The sequence below is a fragment of the Agelaius phoeniceus genome, chromosome 1, assembly GCF_051311805.1.
Source record: "Agelaius phoeniceus isolate bAgePho1 chromosome 1, bAgePho1.hap1, whole genome shotgun sequence".
NCBI lineage: Eukaryota > Metazoa > Chordata > Aves > Passeriformes > Icteridae > Agelaius > Agelaius phoeniceus.
Window position 1 is genome coordinate 21,555,581 of NC_135265.1, and position 20,462 is coordinate 21,576,042.

The following is a 20,462-nucleotide window of genomic DNA, read 5'->3' on the forward strand; positions in this document are numbered from 1 at the left end:
TGGACTGTGAGGTACTGAAATAGTAATTGATGATAGTCCTACTGTGTAATGCTTTTAGTACATGGCATATGTAAAATTACTTATTTTTAAAAGAGCATTCATTATTTCTTTCTGTTGTTGCTATTGTTTCATGGCAACCATTTCAGCTGATATTCTGTCCCAACCACAAACATCTTCCATTAGTAGAGGAAGACTTCTAATGTTTAGTGTGAAAGAAAAATCCCACCTTTGATGTCAAATCAGCATCTGCTTCCTTCCTTTTTAGTTATTTATGCCATAGGGCAAAATCTAACATAAAAAATAGACAGCTGTACCAAATGACCTGACATTTGGAACTGCACTTTCCTTTATGGAAACATGCTATAAAACTTAGTAGAAAAATAACATTCCTAGCAGTATTTTGTCACAACTTATATAATGTGTAAGTTCTACAATGATTTTTTTTTTTTAGATGAAATATTCTGTGCTAAATTCTACAGTGTCTCTCTTAGAATCATAGTATACATCTGTGGGAAAATAGTGGCTGAGATATTGCTGAATCATACAGATTTTTTTTTTCTATCAGGATTAGGAAAAACAATGTAATGCAATTTTACTGTTTGGTTTGCTAATGGATAAAACCTCATATTGGAAATATGACGAATTGTGAATAGAAAGTTTTCTCTGAGTTTTACAAAGTTTGAAAAATTTTCACATTAGAGCAAGAGAATATGTTTTCCAAATTAAATATTCTGTGATCAAGTATTTCTAGTTATTTGAAGTAACAGACTTCCTTAATACAGATGATCAATGACCACTGAATGTAATGCAAATTATTTTATTATTGGGGCTTGAGCAATTAATCTGATACTATCATTTCATATCTCAGAATAATCCATTAAGAATACTTCTGCTTTTTATAAGTCTGTCAATCCCACTTGTTTTTATTCTTCACAGTTCATGAAAGGATCTTTTTATTCCCTCTAGATAAATGTTGGTAATAGTTTTGAAAAATGACTATTTAGAACAACAACATGCAAAATATGCTTTGATTGGTCTGTGTTTTTTACTGATTCTTCTTGGAGTAGCATAATGGACAGACTTTTTCCTCTAAGCATCTTATTTTTATGATTTGATTATGTCCTTTCTCTTTAATACTCTGTACAGAAAATTATATGAGCACTGCAACTACTTGTGTACCTAATATTGAACAGAAGTGTTTTCAGAAATAGGGCTTTGGCTTTGTCTCCCAGTTTCTATATGAAGTGATGAGGCATTCTCTGTTAATTGATGCTCTACTTGTGTTTCATGTATGTTACTCACAAATCTGTTGTAAAGTGGCAGGGTTTTTTTCTTTTGGTCACTTACTGATGTATAATTTGCAAAAACTAGATTTAATACTAAAATTTGTCTCTTGCTGGCACTGTTAGTAAAACAGATCTACAGAATTTGTTCCAGTGACACAGATTCACTCTTAGATTCCTGACTTCTGCATCATCAATTGCAAAGTCTAAGTTTTCAGTGTCTCTTGTGGGCATGAACTGAAGTACAAGCAATTCCATTTAAACCTAGAAAAAAACATTTTGGCTGTGATGATGATCAGACACTGGAAGTAGTGGCCCAGAGAGGTTGTGGACACTCCATCCATGGAGATATTCAAAACTGAACTGAGTATAGCTGTGGACAGCCTTCCCTAATTGACCATGCTTTGACCAAGTGTTTGAACTGGGACTCCAGAAGTGCCTTCTTACCTCAGTTAGTCTGAATGTATGATAATTATCAGCTTCTTGTTTAGCAAATGTATAAACTGTGTTTACACTCAGTCTCTCAGTGACGCAGTTTTTTTGTTTTTTCCAGTTTAGATGATATCCTAGTCGGTGCCCCTCTTTTTATGGAACGAGAATTTGAGAGCAAGCCTAAAGAAGTTGGGCAAGTTTATCTGTACCTGCAGGAAAGTGCATTCCTCTTCCATGATGCACAAATTCTTACAGGCACTGAAGTGTTTGGTAGATTTGGCAGTGCCATCACACACCTTGGAGATCTCAATCAGGATGGATATAATGGTAATGTGAATGTAATGTAGTGTATTTCTAACACTGAAATTACAAATGCCCAAGCAGCAAATATTGTGTCTGTGCTGTGCTGGAAAAGGCTTTGTAACATATTTGAAATTCATGAGAATTAGTAATACTAATGCTAATGAAACTGATATTGAGACCCAAATATGAAAAGTGACCAATAAGAGGGCAGTCATATTGACTACATTGTGATTTTTTACTAAATGTTAGGGGTTTTTTAAATAAAAATACCTTTTGTTTTATAACTATAATAACATTTAATTACTTGATTAAGATGTTTCATATTATTGAAAGCAGAGTTCTTATCTCCTCAAATGCTTGGAAGAGTTTGATAATTCAATGAGGCTCAGTACATGGAGCATTTTGTCAACAATGAAAGAATTGGGCAAGTACAAAAGTACTATTTTGGAGTCAGCCTTCCACTGGTACTTAAGTACTGAAAAACCAATGCATAATGGGTTCTTTTAAATGCTTATAGCACATGCACACAACAAAATGTTCATGTAAGTTAACTGGCAGTCCACATTCAAGCAACTAGAAAAACTAAACTTACTGCTTGATTACCTGAGAAAGCTGGGATACCTTGAGCACCTAGAGTTAGCCTCCTAGACATGATCAGTGGCATCTTGGTTTTCCCTGCATGCATTACCTTACTTCTTATTTCCAGGATGTTAGGGATCTTCAAAGCAGGTATCTTTGCATCTAAAACACCAAGAAGTTTTTTTCCTGGAAGAGCTGTTTTGCACAATAGCCTTTAGAATAGCTGTCCCACTAAGGAAAAATTAATGAACTAAGGAGTAATTAAGTACCTCCTGGGGTGTTTTTCACAATGCTCTAGCCACTAGATTCTGGGGCAATGTCCTCATTGTGTGGCTGCTGTGGGAGGGATCATTCATGTCAGGAGTCATAGAAGTGCACTGGGGTTCAGAGTGAACAAAGTATGAATACCGTCCTGTGGGTAGGTGCCATTGGATTGTGACTCCTGAGAGCACCCTCACTGACTTATCCTGGAATCCCACCATGGAGTTCAGCACTTGTGAGCAATAGCAGATACCCTCAGCTACTCTGGGCAGGCAGTGTTGGTCTCCTGTCTGTCCAGAATTCAGATGAGGTAGGCAGAAGACATTTCTGCTTTTCTCTCTCACTGAAGAAAGACTAAGAAGATTCTAGAGCCAGAGTCTTCTTCATAACTGGATATGCCAGTCATAGAGCTTTGGTGTGCTTCTGCCATTAGAGTGAAGCTACAGAGGCCAGGTGCTCAATTCAAGTTTAATAAAGAAATCCAGCATCATTTACTAGATCAGAACCCAAAAATGAGAGCTACAGATACATATCCCCTATTGTTTCCTATTATTTAGCTCAGCTACAGCAGCTGTTGGTTCTCAGTCTGGACAATATTGTCTCCACATCCTGTGCATGCACAGAAACTAAAAAGAGCACTGTAAATTCTGCTTCTTGGATATGGCACCTCATTTTTAAGGATTGAACTGTTTCATTCCATAGTGCCTAAGAGCTCTTGTGAAATTCCTGACTCAGTACTATTCCATCAATAAAATGATGAATTGATATAGATGAAAACATTATATTCCACTGTTCTCTTTTGCATTCTAAAGCATTGGGTGTTTGAGGGGATGAAGTTTTTTGTCTATGTAGGATATGTTATCTGGAAAAAGAAAATTAGTTTTATCTAACAGCTGCTCCTTATTAACAGGTGATCGAAGAAATCAAAGAAAATTTGTACCTGTTTAAAAATGTGAAAGTAGAAGCAGGCATTCATTAGATCTTGGTTTATTAAAGCTAATTAACTGCCCTGGAAAAATGTAGAGGAATCCAATGTGGACTGGCTATTTAGTATAATTAAATAACCTCTTGATAGGATTATTTTATAAGCTGTTGTCATGAAAGTTTGACACAGAAAAAACACTGCTAGCATTTTGTATATTTTCCTTTAAACTAGAATACATTCAGAAATAGAGAATGATGAAGTTCTTGCATGTTTGTAGCAGAAGCAATTTGAGTCTGTTTTCCTGCAGGGAGTTAATTTTTAATTGTGCCCATTCTTTTTATCCTTTTTTTTTTTTCCTCTGAAGACATTGCTATTGGTGCACCATTTGCAGGAGAAGACAGAAGAGGGAAAGTGCTCATTTACAATGGACACAGTAATGGGTTAAATCCTAACCCTTCCCAGGTTCTCAATGGAGCCTGGGCCTCTCAGTCCATGCCTTCGGGATTTGGCTTCACTCTGAGAGGAGACTCAGATGTAGACAAGAATGATTACCCAGGTAAGATTTTTGCATTAGAAAGGGAATTTCATACTTCCATTCTCTGGTAAATTCATCATGCCTAAACTGCTCCTTCTGGAAGGCAGAGGTCAGAATAAAGGATAGACATTTCTGGACAGTTCTAGTTTGCTTTCCTGAGAGTTAAAAACAGACAAAACAAATACTCCCTTTCCTGTCAAAAGACATGATCAGAAAGTCAAGAAAGGGCTGAAATAGTTGTATTAACATAAAACATGTGAAGTTTACAATGAAAACCTTAACCCTATTCCCCCACTTCCAAAAACTGAATGGTCTCAGCTTATTGAACTTGTAAGGTCTCCTTCATCCTGGCATTCTTTCTTAATTAAAAACATGTTGCATTGTAGAAGAAGGGATTGGTTTGGTTGTGTTTCTGAGTTGTTTTTTGCTGACCAAAGAGACACTGAGCTATATATAGTTAATGGCTTTGCATTACAAAAAGGCAGAGAGAATGCAAATTGCTTAAAGCAGCAATTTTATTTGGGCCTTTCCATCCCTTTTATGTTTTCATTTTGAGATATGGACTCTTCCTTTTTAGGTTAGCTTTGATTCTTCCTAACGAGTTTACCTTACATGCATTCACATTTATAGAGTTTGTAACATTAATTAAGTTTTTCAGGGGAGCATTTGTTTTTAAAAGAAAATTTTTCCTACCATCTAAGTAGTCTGAATGTAAGTGTGCTTGTATTTACTCTCTCTCTCATCTGGAAACAAATCTGTTCTGTTTCTTTTCATGGCAATTCAGAAGCCTTGGTATTTTCTTACTGTGAAAGGTTCATCCACAGTAAAATCCTAACAGTCCACGTTTCCCTGACTTACTGTGTTAGTCACTCTTGTTACCCTGGGTTATTTCAAGGCTAGAGTTCTTAAAAGTTGTGCTATTTCAAAAGTGAAAATTGTAATTTTTCAAAGGGACAAAAACAGGATCTTTTACCTTTCTGAGATGGATTGTAAAAGCCTTGAAAGAGGTATCTTTCCAAAAGCAGAAGGCAATTTCTGGGAAGGAGTGTTTACAATAGAAATTACAGTTTTGCAAACAGAAAAGCTGACTGCAGGGTAATAAAGTGAGGCTATCATGAGACTAAAGTAAGAAGATCTTTAGCATTAGAGAGAAGAAAGTGCTTTTAAACACTGTTCTGACTTTTTGTTTGCATATTGTTGATGTTGCTATTAATAGTCTTTCATTGTCCATGACTAATGAGGTTCTCTTGGACAACAGAGCTCTTTATTAAAGTTTCAGCATTTAAACATTTCCTAAAGCACCCACAAGGCCCCCAGCAAAACCAAAGGAAACAGGATATTGCATTCCTGGCATTTCTAAGATTGAAAAGATAGAGGGAAGGGAGAGATTCTTTGACTCACATAGAGAAGAGTAGAAGTCTTGCTGCTGTATTAGAATACTTTATGTGGAGCATCTTTTAAGCTAATTTGTGCAAAGTTTGGGTGATCAGTCTTGATCTTTCTAAATGTGTACTGAGGAATTGTAGTATAATTGTGTGTTCTCTCTCTGTCATTGTGGCCTCCAACATGCATCCTACTTGCAGAATTTCACATTGTGTTATCAGCTCACTATGGGTTAGAGCATTTGGTTTTATTACAGGAATTACCTAATTAAAAAAATGAAAACAAAAGAAACACCACCCTGCATTTACTGTAACTAGCTTTTCCCCTGGATGAGCAGTCCACAGCACTGCTGAAAATCTCTCAGAAAATGAGATGAAAAATCCCTTACTATGAGTCAACCACCTCTTCCCTAATTCATGAAGATTTGGAACACCAAAACAGAGCTGTAAAAATAGTGCAAACATGGCACAATGCTAGCACAAAAATAGAGTGCCTTCCTATGGGAAAAGGGAAAAAAAAAAAAGAAGGAAATAATACAGGGAAATGCAAGCCTAGGATAAACACTCTAGGCAATGAATCAAGTAATCCTTCTCGTGTCAAAGAGCTTTCCTTCTTCACCTCCTGACGGAAACGCCTGAGGGCAACCCTTGTAAAAGGAGGAAACAAGGTACTGAAGTTGGAAGGATTAGGAAGGAAGTTTTATTTTAGAGAAATGGGGTCTGGCTGACTATAGAAAGTCTAGAAAATTAGCCTTTAATTCCATGCTTCCCAAACTACTGTTTGTGCCTGTGATTCAAAGAAGGTTGTGAAAGATTAGGGGGGAAAAAAAACCACAAAAATTTTCATTTAAGCTTTCTAGTGTGCATATTCTAAAAGTGGCCCTTTTCTAAAAAGAAAAAATGTAATAAAATCAGATTATTCTGACTTAACACTCTCAGAAGTTCTGTTCTCAGAATTTCTGGACTGGGAGATGAGAGACAGCTGTAATGGCTGCAGGTATAAGTGTATATTGCCGCTGTGTAAGGTGAGATTCTCCAAGCATGTAGCTCTTCCATGGCTAGAGTTCAATTGTTCAAGACTGGCCTGTATAACTACAGCTGAGCTTGTATAATTTACTCAAGCACTTGTGCCTGACATTGTTCATGAGGCAGCATATTCATGCTAGGAAATGGGAGTCTGAGACTTGAGAGTTACTCTGCCATTTCATTTCTAATGTACTGTATAGCATTTTCAGAGCTTTTAGAGGTTCAGGCCTTCTTTAAATCAGATCATAAGGTAATGTTTTTGGGAGCAGGTCACTGACCTAGAGGGCAGAAGATACCACCTGTTCATATGGCTTCTTATCACAGACCACTGAGCTTTATCTGGGATTGCTGTTCTGACCCCAGCAACCCCAGTGCTCTTTGGTTACAAGTTGGGTAATACAGTTACTAAAAAGTGAGGGTGAATCACAGTCAAATTTTTCTCCCATTGGGAAAAGGTTAAATCCTCTCTTGGCTGGGAGTTCAATTCAAACTGAGATCTATGTATTAGCCTTTTGGAGAAGAGAGACCATTTGGTATAGGGAGTAATATCTTCCTGTCTTCATCCAAATGCCAGTATAAGCTCAGGAACAGAGAAGGAAACAGGGAGCAGATGAAGCCTCCCTAGTACACAGAGCTCCTCAAATCCCTCAGCTTTCCTGTGGAAGGAGTGGTTTCTCTTTTCTCCTCTTCCTGCAACCAAAGGGAGAGAGCCTCCCCCACCCCCCACTTTCTGGTCTTTAGGAAAGGTAGAGAGAGTCTCTTGTTCCCCATGACCCAGCTGTATAATAAATTTGGGAGAAAACTAATCACAGGCAGGTTTAATGGTGGAGTAGCAGAGCAGACAAGGAAGAACATAATCCAGCCATACTGATAGAAATAAAAGCTCTGTCTAGCACCATAGCATGTTTCCAACAGTGGCCAACAACAGATATCCTGGGAATTGTACAGTTGTTGTGATACTTCCCAGAATATTCACCCAGCATTAAACAACCAGAATATCAAGGTGGCCCAGAGTAAGAGATGGCACCTCCAAAATTAGTATAGTTTGACAGACTTTTCTTCCATGAATTTGAATAATCAACTGTAAAACTCATGCAGACTTTTGGCACATGCAGCATTTGTCAAGGGACCCCACAGCCCAGCTGAATTGCCTGTGAAGAAGTAATTCTCACTGTGTCCCATTCAAATCTTCAGTGTTCCACTGGACATTTTCTAGTTCTTACACTGAATAGACAGTGAGCAGTTCTGCAGCCCAGTTATTTTACAGACTTCCAACATATTTCCTCTATCAGCCACGTGTTTTAGCAATCCTGTGGAAGGAATTCTAATATATTTAATTGTTTCTTGTGCAGTGGAGAATGGCACACCAGTTCTGCTGTACCAAATTATTGTTCAGTCTTGCCACCACTGCTGCCTCTTCTCTTCTTCATATATTTTTATGCAAAGAGCAGTTAGTAGTTTATGACTTCGTGTATGGGTAAAGTTTCTGATAAAGATTTTACCACTCACCTGGGTTTCATATTTAACAAACATAAAAAAAGAGCTGTATCTTCTCTACTGAGAAGGAAATCAGAATTAGTACTTGAAAAAATAATAATCCCAAATATTTTTCAATGCTTTTAGTAATTATGTTTGTACAAGAAAATAAATTGGGCCAGGAACTGTGGTCTGGGCTTGAGGCTACATGGCACAGCACAGCTCACTCTGATCAGATGAAACCACTGGAACAGGATGGCAGTACCCATATTCCCTTTTGTGGAAGGTCTTTGGCCCAGACCTTTCCCAGCTGCTGTCTGGGAGAGTACTAACTTGCATGCACTAAAATCACAGCTAATCTGTGCTAACAACACAAAAATATGGACAGTACACAGTGCTCAAGCACATGCCCTGCCTTTATTGCACAAACACAGGGTACAGACAGCTGAATAACTAACTAGTCAACATCTTACCTAAAAATGGAACTTTCTCTGGTAGAGAGAGCATGCAGACAGAGCTGCTTTTCCTCCTTGTTAGCAGTTCTCTCAGTGTCACCATCTGTCTTCAGCTGTCCTGGCCCAGGTGCTGTCACTGTAACAGTAACAGACCTCTCAGCATTGTGAAAATACAGAGATTTTTTCAACAGGGAAGACTGAGTCTTGTTACTAAGTACAACCTTTGGTTTACATCTCTGCAGCTTTCCAGGAGGGAGTTCTGTAAATTGTGTCATCCTTACAGACACTCCAGATGTTATGTACCCAGAACTGTTCCTTTATCAGCACAGACAGGAGTGATAATATGGAAGTCTCTGCTTTGCAGGCTTGGGGGCAGTAGGAGGAAACTTTCAACCCTGGGAAGCAGCAGAGGCAGAAAACTGTGCTGATCATCCTAACAGCTGTGTTGCTCATGCTGCTGCCCTCTCTGTGCTTGTGTTCATCACCTTCTGCCCCAAACAGAGGGCTCCTCCTCACCTAGCTGGAGTGCAATGCCAAGCAGTGGTGATGGTGGTAACTAATGGATGGATGCTCCTTTCTCTATAGTCATGTAAGAGACAGAATCTAATGAAACTTTATAGTCAGGTAAGACTAGTGAAAGGAAGCAGATTAAGCATATCTGTCAGATAGACTGTGCCAAGCCATGATGTGCAGCTTTCCCAGTCTCCTAAGCATGACACTGATAAGCTTAATACCAATTTACCTGAAATACTCAGTATCTTTCCAATACACAACATGGACCCAGTATCTGAAGTAAAAGACCAGTTAATCCTCTTGAGGTACATCTACATTAGTAAATGAAATATGCTGTCTTTGGTTCTGAACACTCCTTGTGCACACTGTCAAACTCACTTTTTTGCCAAAACAGGGTTACTGCATGCTCACTTTTGTAGTCTAATAATTGGCATGGGTGAACTGTGTTAGGGCTGTTTTAATGACACCACTGCATATAGTAAAGATACAGCATACAGGGACATTCTCTAGCACTGTTTTACTAGCACTGACATAACTGTAACATCTTTCAGCAGGTGATCCATTTCACTGTTTTCTGACAACTCATGTTCTAAGGTCATATTCAAAAGAGAAGAGCTGATCTCACTTCTGCTGCAATAGTAAAAACTGGTTTAATGCCATTATTCTGGATTGACAGTCATGAAAAAAAACTAAATGGGATTAAAGAAATAAGGGAGCTGATGAGATTGACAAACCATAAAATATGGGCTTTTCCCATCAATTTAAGTGCAAATACAGTGGTGGCTGGAATTCTGTGCCAAGCTGAGGACATGGCAAAGCAGCATTGTACTGTGTCTGAGGTGATCCTAGTGAAGACTGTAACACAATTTATATAACTATGGGATTCTCTGTAACAGCAGCTCGACAAATTTTGCATAAAGATATTCTGAAATACCTGCCTCAGCACGATCTTCCTGCTTGTTTTCTGTGCTGGAACATCTGGGATGCATAATGACATCTTTCAAGGCAGCTTCCACTGTCCTGTAAATCTGGGGCTTTTAGGGCCCCTTTGCTCCATGCTGAGCTTTATGTGTTATCAAGGCCTGGAGCAGGGAATGAGGCAAAGGCATGCATTTTGAATTATAGTTTATTTTATTTATACATTTATTTTTCTTTTTCTATTAGCACAGTTCAATTTTCATAGGAACAAAAGAAATCCATTAATCTGTTTAATGGGAAAAAAAAATGTTTCTTTTGGCTTCTGGGCATCTGTTCAAAGCTGGCCCCACTGAGTGCCTGTAGTCTGTGATTATCTAGGTGATGATGCTGCACTTCCAGCTGGTTCATCTATCTGTACAGGGCTCAGACATTTCTAGGCTGTAAGGTTTCCACCCTCACATTTCAGCATATGTTCAGTCACTTTCTGGCTGATTATAGCTGAGCAAATAGTTTATAATGAATAACTTACTCAACTCATTAAACTTGCTTTCTTCTTGTGGCATATCCTCCCAAAGACTGGGGTTTCTTTGAATGTGTCTCTGAATCAGGATGATTTAACCAGTTCCTATTGACAGTGTGGGTAGATTCAGAACAGTGCTTTGGATGACTTCACCATTCGAAGACTGTTGACTAGTTAATTGCTCAAATAAATTATACACTATTGTCTCTGCTCCTTGCTGTTTAGATGCTTGTGTAAGTCTTCCTCAATAACTTAAGAGAGTCATTCTGGAATCAGTGCCACTGAAGCTTCATCTAAGGTATCCTACTTCATCACAAACCCAGCTGTTTGCTTGTTCTTTTGGTTGTTCTTTATAGTCAAGCTTTTATCAGCACAGGAAAATGCATAAAGGCACCTTCATGCCTTCTTATCTTGGACTCAGTTATTATCTTAAGAATATCATACTAGTTAGAATATCATAGTACTTAATATCAAACTACTCTATAAACATTTTAAGAAGGAAAGAAGTGTAATAAGAAGACAAAATTTCCACAGAACTACAGTAATCCAGTCTAATCTTAATAAAACAGGAATATTTAACAGCTCCATCTGCTGAGTACATTAACTCAAACAGCAGGAAGAAAATCCTCAAATTTCTTTCTGAGAGGCAAGGGTTCTTCAGATTAATAAATTTTTTTGAGAACAGTAGGCATTGTGCCAACAATATTACAAATTGGAATCTAGTGATGATTAAATTATGAAGTTGGTCCAGGAGATTTGTGGAAGACAAACAAATTAAATCAATGAGAAGCTGCATCTGCTCTGGTAAGAGAGGACTGCTATGTGTGGGAGCCAGAGCAATGGCTTGGGTTCTGCCAGCAAATGCAGAAAAGCTGATGTGCTTCTACCAGCTAATTATTTTTTCACATGAATAATCAGTCAAAAATGTAGTGACAAGCCAAGAATTGTGTACAAATATGTTGATTTTATGGGAAAATTATTATCTCTGTAATTTTAGATATGCTTTTCTAAAATTCCTTACAATATTTTATGAAATCACAGTATTGTGCCCAATAGAATATAAGAGTAAAGGAATTGATCCCAGTGAGTAGTGTTTTACTTAAGTGACAAATCATTAACTTTGGGATTTTTTTTGTAATATAATGAATAATATTGTTGTGTTGTCAAAGTTACCTGTTAAAGACCTGCTACCAGAATGGTTTGAAAACAGAGGATTAAGGTAATCCTTAATGACAATGATAGGGATTGCAAGAAAGTGACTCTGCTTTAAATGATGGCTGTTTTGTTTAACTAAAATTCTTGAGTAAAGGTGGCTGTGCTGGACAGGCCTGTGTCTTCTACTGTAGTCAAGCCTGAAGTGATGGCCATTTAAAGGCATTTTTATTCTAGAGCTTTCCTACTGAGATTTGGGGTTGTAATGCACACTGAAGTCCTAGAAAACAAATAGAGATATGATCATGGGCCTTTTTGGCTCCTGATCTGACAAGGAAAATAAAAAAGTAAAAAGGCTCACACAGAATTTTTAATTGAGTTTATAGTTCGGTGGTTTTCTCCCTTGTACAAAATTTCCATTAGCACCTGTACTCAGGTAAAATGTAACTGTTTTCCAGTCCCTTTTTATACTGTACAATGAAGCTGACAGACTGCATGAAGTTATGACAAAGCTGACAGACTGCATGAAGTTATGTTTAAATCTGTCAGGAAATCATTCTGAGTCCCCAAGTGTATCACTTTCCTGCCTGTGTCCTGGTAGAGCTGCAGCAGGGAGGTGACTCAGCTGTTGTTTCATTTTTAGGTTTCTGACAACTGAGGTGTTTGCCAGTTATGTAGTTGTTCCCTGGCTGTTTTTCTTGGCCACTGTCCCCCATGTACCGATATGAGACACCATGTCTTGGCAATTTCTCTTGGGATTGCTGGACAGGCTCCAATCAAGTGTAGGGTGCTGAACATGATGCATGTTCTCCCTGCTCAGATTTCCTGAGGCTGCATCTCTCAGAGAGAATGGGGTTGATCTTTAAAAATATGAGGGAATCAAAAAAATTTTCTTGAGTTAATAAAGGAATATGTCTTGTTGAGACTGGAAGTAGGACCTTGTTGATTTTCTTACTTCTTTCATTTGGTTGAAGGTTTAGTGAGCATCATGGCAAGTTTCTGCCCTTTATCGTACAGTTTTTCAGGTTTGGCACAGTCACATGGCAGAAGGTGCAAGTGAACTCACAATCTTACAAAATCCAGTGTCCCTTTCAGTGCCATCACCTTAAACTTTTATAATTTTATCTCAGAAAATAGACTTCTTGCATCAGACAGCATCTTGCAACCTTTCTCTTCAGAGCAAAGTAAATTTGAAGTATTTGAAAAAAGCATTAGGATTGTTTAATTTTGTGCAGTGCCCCTTGACTTCAGTTAAATATGTCCCAAAGACACTTGTTTCAGCATTAAGCTCTGCAAACCCCACCAGCTGGGACTTTATTGCATACAAGCCACCAGCTGTGTTAAAAATGGAAGTTAAAAATTCCTGTGGAGTTGCTCCATGCTTGTTTTCTTAATTTTTGCAGTGTGGTTGTGACCCCACAGCTCATTTACTCCTCAAAAGCAATGAGGCAGAAGCACATAGGTGCTGATGCCAACCCTTCCTTACAGATCTTGGCTCTCTGCAGGTGAGCAGCTGATGGAAAATCTTCTCAAACAATGTAGGCAAAGTGATAATTTAACTAAACCAATGAGGTCCCTCATCATCCCAGATATGAGAAAATAAGAACTGAAGGAGATTTTGTGATTCTTACACTTTTTTTGTCCTTGTTTTTATGTTTTAATCGCACATTTTAATCTGAGCTTGAAAACAAACCCTCACTGATGCAAAGGAGTAGGCATAGGCTTTTCTCCAGGCTCTCTTTGGAAGGGATGTAAGGAGTTAAGCTGTTTTTTTTTTAATCTGGCTTCTTTTGCTCTGTAATTGCTTGTTAAAACCTTGTTTTTCAGCTAGTGATCTTTGCATCAGTGACATTGCATGTGCAGCATTAACAAGAATTAATAAAGAAAACTTCTATTTTTAGAAGGGGAAAGTTGCCAAAATTCAGATAATTTAGACATCTCATGCATTTTTTTCACAGAAATGATTAGTAACTTTTCTTCTACAGAACATTCAACAAATTCAAAACTTCTGCTTGTAAAAGTGCTGATTGGATGTGTATTGAAATCTCATGCATTTGTATCAACATCAAAAGTGATTTTTTCCAATTATGGGTATAGGAGTTGCACCCCACAAAGCAATGAAAGAAGGAAGAGTGAAATTACTGCTCTGTAACAGAACAAGACAAAGCAAAGAAAAATTCCTAATTAATCTTCCAGTGGATGCTCTGTTTGAATATATAATCATTTTGTCCTTACACTAGATTTTAGAAGTTACTACTGGCTATAATTATGGGGAATTTTTTTGCATATTCATTCTTAATTCCACTTTCTCTACTCTGTGGTTTCACTCATTCAAGCTCTTTAGATCAAGAATAAGCACGACTTAGACCAGAAAACAAATGACATGTCAGGGTAAAAATAAGAGCCTCCAAACAAGAGCAGGATGAGCACAGTCCTGGCTGCCCTTAAAGTAATCTCAAATTGGGCTTTTGTGGTGGTGCCATGATTGAGAATCCTCATCCTATTTGCTGTGTCTCCAAACCTGGATGAAGTGGCATAGAAGAAAGATTGCTCATGGAAAACCAGTCTTTTGGTGGCTGAGGCCTATATTTGCTCCTCCAGACCCATCACCCTCTGTCTTCAGATAAGCTGGGCTCTGTCCCAAACAAACCAGGATTTAACCATTAAGCAGATGTACAAAATCCTCTTGAATATTAAAGTGGGGATGCCAAGATAGAGGATACCTTTGCACAGCAGCACATACTGAAATTGCACTCACTCACACCAGTGAGGCCAGCTGTGTCTGACAGACTCATTCTTCTCACCTTCAGGTTCTACTTGGTTGCATTTTATTAAGCTTACCCAAGTTGTGTGTTTAACCTTTATTTTTTAATGAAAGAGCCTATTATGAAGTCATCACTAGGCCAAGATCTTAACAAGTCTTGAATACGTACCTGTTTTGTCTCTTACAACATAACCCTGAAACCTTTTGAGTTATCAGGTCTAGTATGAACCAGTACATATCCTAAGTCAAGTCTGTTATAGAATTCACAAAAAATCCCCAGCTGGGAAGAGCAGAACAGAATCCCTTTCCATCTTGTCTTTCACTTTCTGTTCATAACATAACGTTTCTTTTTCCTTAAGAAATAACAAGCAGAAGAAAACCCCACCAAACACAAAACTCATAAAAATTCCTTTGGACACGAGCAAAATAAAAATCAACAAAATATTAAATTTTTTGGGAGGTTGCTACGGGTGCCACTAGAAGTGAGCTGCCAGGAAAAGTTCTATTTGTGTGTGGTGCAGCCTTCATGGTGATGGCTTTGTCTCAATTAGTTGTTTATTTAAGAGGAAAACATCTTTTGCTTTTGGTACTGTGGACAAGTTGTCTGTAAAAGCTACCAAAGAATATGGCATACAAATGTCCCAAAAAGGAGATAAAATCACTTATTTTCTTCTGCTATTTAAAGTGTTCCTGACCCTGAAACATATTTCTCTAAGGCCAATGAAATTAGAAAAATGTAAATGTTGTACAGAAAGAGGATCAGACTCATAAACTGTCCATGTCTGGTCCTATTAGGACATTAATTAATGGAATTCAGTGAAGGACTGGCTGTTGCCCATGTGAAGTATTTGTTTATTCTCTTTTTGAAATCCTGACCATCTGAAAGATGGAGGAGCACTAGAAAATGCACTGCCAGACCTGGACCAAATCCATCCAGATAATTAACATCAAAGCTTGGTATTTCCATCATGCTTGATGACTTCAGGGCTTCTTAAGCAAACCAGTGCCCCAACTATAGAAGCAGCAAGTAAGGGTTTGTTTACAAGCCCAAGTACTCATTTAATTAACTTACTTAGATCAGTTTAGGCTGCCAGTCTGTACCACTGCTGTTGTAAGGCTCAGTCTTCTGAATTGGATACATGTCAGTCATGTTGAATGATAGCAGCAGTGGAATGAAAGCTGTGCCCAGATGAACTCTGGGGGCTTTGAAAATGAACCAAAGCTCTTTCCAAAGGCAGAGGCAGCAGGAAAGTTGATCCTTTTTCCTCATGGCTTGGCTCCAGTTTTTCTCCAGGAGGCCTGAATGGATCAGCAAGCCAGTCTGGATCTTTCCAGAGATCACTAGATGGGGAGTCCAGGCAGAAAGAGGAAATATTCTGGCCTGTAGATTCCCAAACCCAGGCCAATGACCACTGACAAAGACATGCCCAAATCCCAGTGTAGCACCTGTGTTGCTGACTCCATCTGTCAGGGAAAATGACAGCTTTAGATGGATAACTGTTGTGAGCCTTTTCTCATATTGCTACAGTGCTGGAAACATTAGAGGCTATGAAATCAACCATCCTTTGACCTTGCACTGTGTTTATTTGCACAGAGATGTAATGCCTAAATTAATGAACAAATCACTTAAAACACAAAGCAGAATGGAAGGATTGTCAAGAAAGAACACTGTAAAGTTTCAACATAACTTATATGAAAGTGGCAAGAAATTGTTTTGCAACTTTTCATTTAATGGACAGTTAAGGAGTCAGAATAAAATACATAGAGTTTAATGGAATTTTTTCCCCTATAATAAAAGTCGGAGAGAAGTGAGATTGTGACGTGGGTGACGTTGTGTTAAATACTTTGGTAGTTACTGGTTACAACTGTGACATTTATGACATCATCTCAGACATGTGAAATGTTTTCCTTCAGGTAAAACACACTTGTGTTCTTGACACTCGTGAGGAAAACTTACTTAAAAAGGAATTATCATATTTGTTTGATGTTACTGCAATGTTAATGTAAATAATCTAATTTATGATGGAAAAAAAAGTGTAAGAGATTACTTTATAGTTATTCTGAAACCATTTTGGTATTTTGGTTTTTCCAGATTTAATTGTGGGTGCATTTGGAGCTGGAAAAGCAGTTGTTTACAGGTATGTGGTAAATACAATGCATTTGGTATTTCACAGTTTTGGTGGGAGATATTAAAATTTAAAAATACCATATTCCTATTTCCCTGTTGCAGTGTGTAAAAGGTGGTCATTAGACCATAAATTAAACATCTTTTGAGAAACAAACGTTTTTTCCCATGCTCAAACCCTGTAATTTTCAATGAAAATTTCCATGCTTAGGCTTAGCTCAAGCAGCTTCTAGAATGTTTGACTCTTCAGTTAATTTTAAATAAGAAATTTTAAAGGCATGAGGTTGAAAATTTATTTCTTTCCTGGGGAATTGGTGCTACTAAGAAATATTAAAGCGACCAATCTTCAGAGATTGTGTATGTTAAGACATGAACCATTTATTGAAAATAAAGACTGCTACTTTTAGCCTCAGTTTAAAAAAATGCACAAGATCCCACATTGCAAAACAAAAAGTTGTTGCTGACTATAGAGTTTCACTAAATGCACTTTTTGATTAGATGTAAAATTTGAGGCTACCAAATACATAAGCATTTACATAAAATCTGCTAATGCTCTCTTAGTCCAGCCATGCTGACAGCTCATTTCATTTAAGCATTCACCATCCATTGCTACAACATGTTGTCATATTTCTGATTCCTGTCTGGCTTCTTTTTGTCTGTATTCCCAACAGCACCTGACTGAGAAAAGGCATGTTCTGCTTCCCCCCTGAATGTTTGTGACAGCATACAAATTTTGTTAAACAGGAATGTTGGCTTATCTCAGCTAATGCTGTGGGTGCAGTGAGAAGTCCTGATTTTCCTTCTGTGCTATGAAAGAATCATGCAAATACTTTGCAATGCCATGAGTAACTGCACAGGATAAAACATTGAAGAATTAGATCCACTGTGTATTTTCAATAACAATAAAATGTGTTCTATGTAATTTAATAAAGTGAATAGCAGGAGGCCATTTCCTGGCCAGAATGTATCAAATATGCAACTTGTCATACTGTTGAAATAGAATTTTATTACTGAAATTTTCTAGGCAAAAAAAGATTTTCCCTGTTGCACAAAAGTGAAGAGAGTAATTTTATTTTTTAATGTCTTGCTGAAGTAATATAAAGAAGTAATCATAAAAGCTCAGATGTGGATTAAAATATCAGGAAAGTTAGAAAACGGTGATTGTGTAAGTTACTGTAAATAGTATTGCTGTCTTAAAAAATCAGAATCTGGACACATACTTGTAATTATTTGTCTTCTAAACTGCTTGCAGTTATAGATTATCTTATCACTTAATAACAGCTTCAGAGGGATGGTTTCTGTCACCAGAACTGTATATTCATGTACTCAGCACAATTTACTGGTGATTATTCTGATTTATAAAGTCAGTTGTCTCCAAGAAATGTCAGATAGAGCTTACTTCATTATTGGCCCAAGATAGTCTACACCAACTTCTACTTTAACCAAATCATGTCTATTTTTTTTAAGAGTCTTGAAACAGACATTGTAAGTTGGAATATATCATTATTAATGGAGACAGTACAGAATAAATCTGCAAGATGGCCAAAGGACTGCTGTAAAACCCAAAAAGGCAGCCTCTGTCCCTTTGAGAAAACTCAGGGTGATGAAATGTGTCTGATGTGCCTCAGTCCTGGGACACATCTATTGCTTAACCATAGGGTACTGATTCCATGATGTGTTAACATGAGATTTTTTTTTTGTGAATCTCAGTAGGATTCTGATGGGGGGGAAAAAAAGGTTCTTTTGGCTATGAGCAGCATTATAAAACTGTGTTCTCCCAAGTAACCCTACATCTCTGGCTTCTTTGCAGCCAACTCAGTTCACTGTTTTCTCTGCTGTAACTCAGGTACTAATGTGCTCCTTCTGAATGTGGTGAACCTTATTTCTGTCTCCCAGAGCCAGACCTGTTGTGACAGTGAATGCTCATCTTATTCTGAACCCCATGATTGTGAATCCAGACAATAGAACCTGTCAGCTCCCCGACTCTCAGCTTTTGGTGGCCTGGTAAGTCCATGATTACTCAAAAGATATCCTTATCCTCTTTCTCAGATAACTTCCTGTTCCTTAATTTTATTGCAACTCTGAACATCTTCAAAGTTCAAAATGTTGAAACATGCTCTGAGCACAGCAACCCCCCAAACACAGAAATCTTTTTGGTATTTTTCAGTACTTAGCAGATTGTCTAACTAATTGTGGTAGGTAGAAGTTGAGTCCTTTGATACACTGAGTCTCCTTCTGCATAGGAGGATGCTCAGCTCCTGGGCAAGCTGCAAAGTCATATGCAATGTTGAGATGAATGAAACATGAAACAGCTAAAATGGACAAAACACAGAAACAGTCATCTGTTTGTTGACAAAATGTAACAGTGAAAGTGATGCAGAGCTGGTGGGCCCTCCATTTTCTCTTGGAGAAAGACAGATCTTAGTCCTTTGTGGAAAAGAGAAGGTATTTGACTGGCCATCCTGAGAGAAGTTCACAGGATGTTGTTTCTGGCTGTCTTTGGTCAGAGGAAAGTTTTTTTTAGCACATCACACAGGACAATGTTTCAACCATCCTTAAAAGAGAAACTCTTAACCACAGAAGCATTTAACTTTGAAAAGAAAAAAAAACTAAAACAACCCAACATGAAAGCTAATTAAAACAATTTAAGATCAGTTATAAGTACAGAATGCTTGCAGGACATTTGGAGGCCAACTAATAGCACACAACACCACATGAAGGCACTTTACTGCACTAAAAAAAAGTCACTTTGAAAGGACCCCAGGAACAGTTGACAAAAGAGGCTATTACAAATACATAAGATACTGTTTAAAAGTGGAAATCATAACAAATGAGGAAACTAAAATCAAAACAGAGCATAAACACGTGCAAGTTGAATATAAAATAGGAGTAAATCTTGCCAGAGAGTCTGTGAGGAACAGATTTCTGAGATGTAAAAACATTAGAAGCAGGAAGCCTGCCAGGAAGTGGGCTGAACAAAAACAATATTAAGGTGTAAAGGAGGACTCCAGAAGATAACATGAATGCAGAAGTTTTGCACTGCTTTTAAACCAAAGATGATCAGAGGATTTCCTCACATTGGAGACATTCTTTACAGAACATGAGTCCTAAAAATCATCTCAAATGTAAAATTCAGCAAGAGAATCTTAAAGAATCTTAAAAATTAATTGATAAATATGAACTGTAAAACATAATCATGAGAAGCATTTCATTTAAGAGCCATGGAGGCTCTTAAAGGAACTAAACTCTGATACACTTAAACCAATAAATATGTGGGCTTTGAAAGCATATGGGATGGGGTTGTCAAGAGATTTTCATTCTTGAGCTGTTCTTTTACACTTTATGGACTTCTCATATTTTTTACCATGTTCCTCATTTCTACATCCAGTGTAGAAAATTGCCCATCTACAGAGCAATGTAGAAGGCACTTGGTGGAACTATGCAAACCCAGAACTTTACAAAGCTTTGGCCTTTCTGGATTTTTTTTTATTCAATTATCTTTTGTTTTAATAGTTGATATAAAAAAAATGAAATACAGGCATTTGGCTGAAGCATGTTCATTGATCCAAATTATGTTGTTTCACAACGCCAAATTTTAAAACTTTTAAAAAATGCTCAATGTCATAATAGAAAATACTTTGGAGCTGTAACAGTTAACAACAGGTATTGAAAGAAAAAAGGTGGTTTTTTTGCACAAGAGGAAGAAAAGCTCTCTTAAAAAACATATTTGCTCTGAGATATTGTTTAGAAAAGGAAGGAAGAAATGCATACTCCTTTAACACATTTGTCTTGGGTTTTTTTATTTCTCTGCTA

The 20,462-nt window shown here is 37.6% G+C and overlaps 1 protein-coding gene across 1 annotated transcript in view; it reads left to right on the plus strand.

Moving 5' to 3' along the window:
- The window catches only part of ITGA8 (integrin subunit alpha 8), a 113,372-nt gene that overhangs the window by 25,897 nt on the left and 67,013 nt on the right, over positions 1-20,462 (plus strand). Inside the window, exons 12-15 of the mRNA XM_054638490.2 lie at positions 1,837-2,042; positions 4,148-4,339; positions 16,617-16,662; positions 18,546-18,653. Coding sequence (XP_054494465.2) covers positions 1,837-2,042; positions 4,148-4,339; positions 16,617-16,662; positions 18,546-18,653 — 552 coding nt within the window. The remainder of the gene's footprint in view (positions 1-1,836; positions 2,043-4,147; positions 4,340-16,616; positions 16,663-18,545; positions 18,654-20,462) is intronic.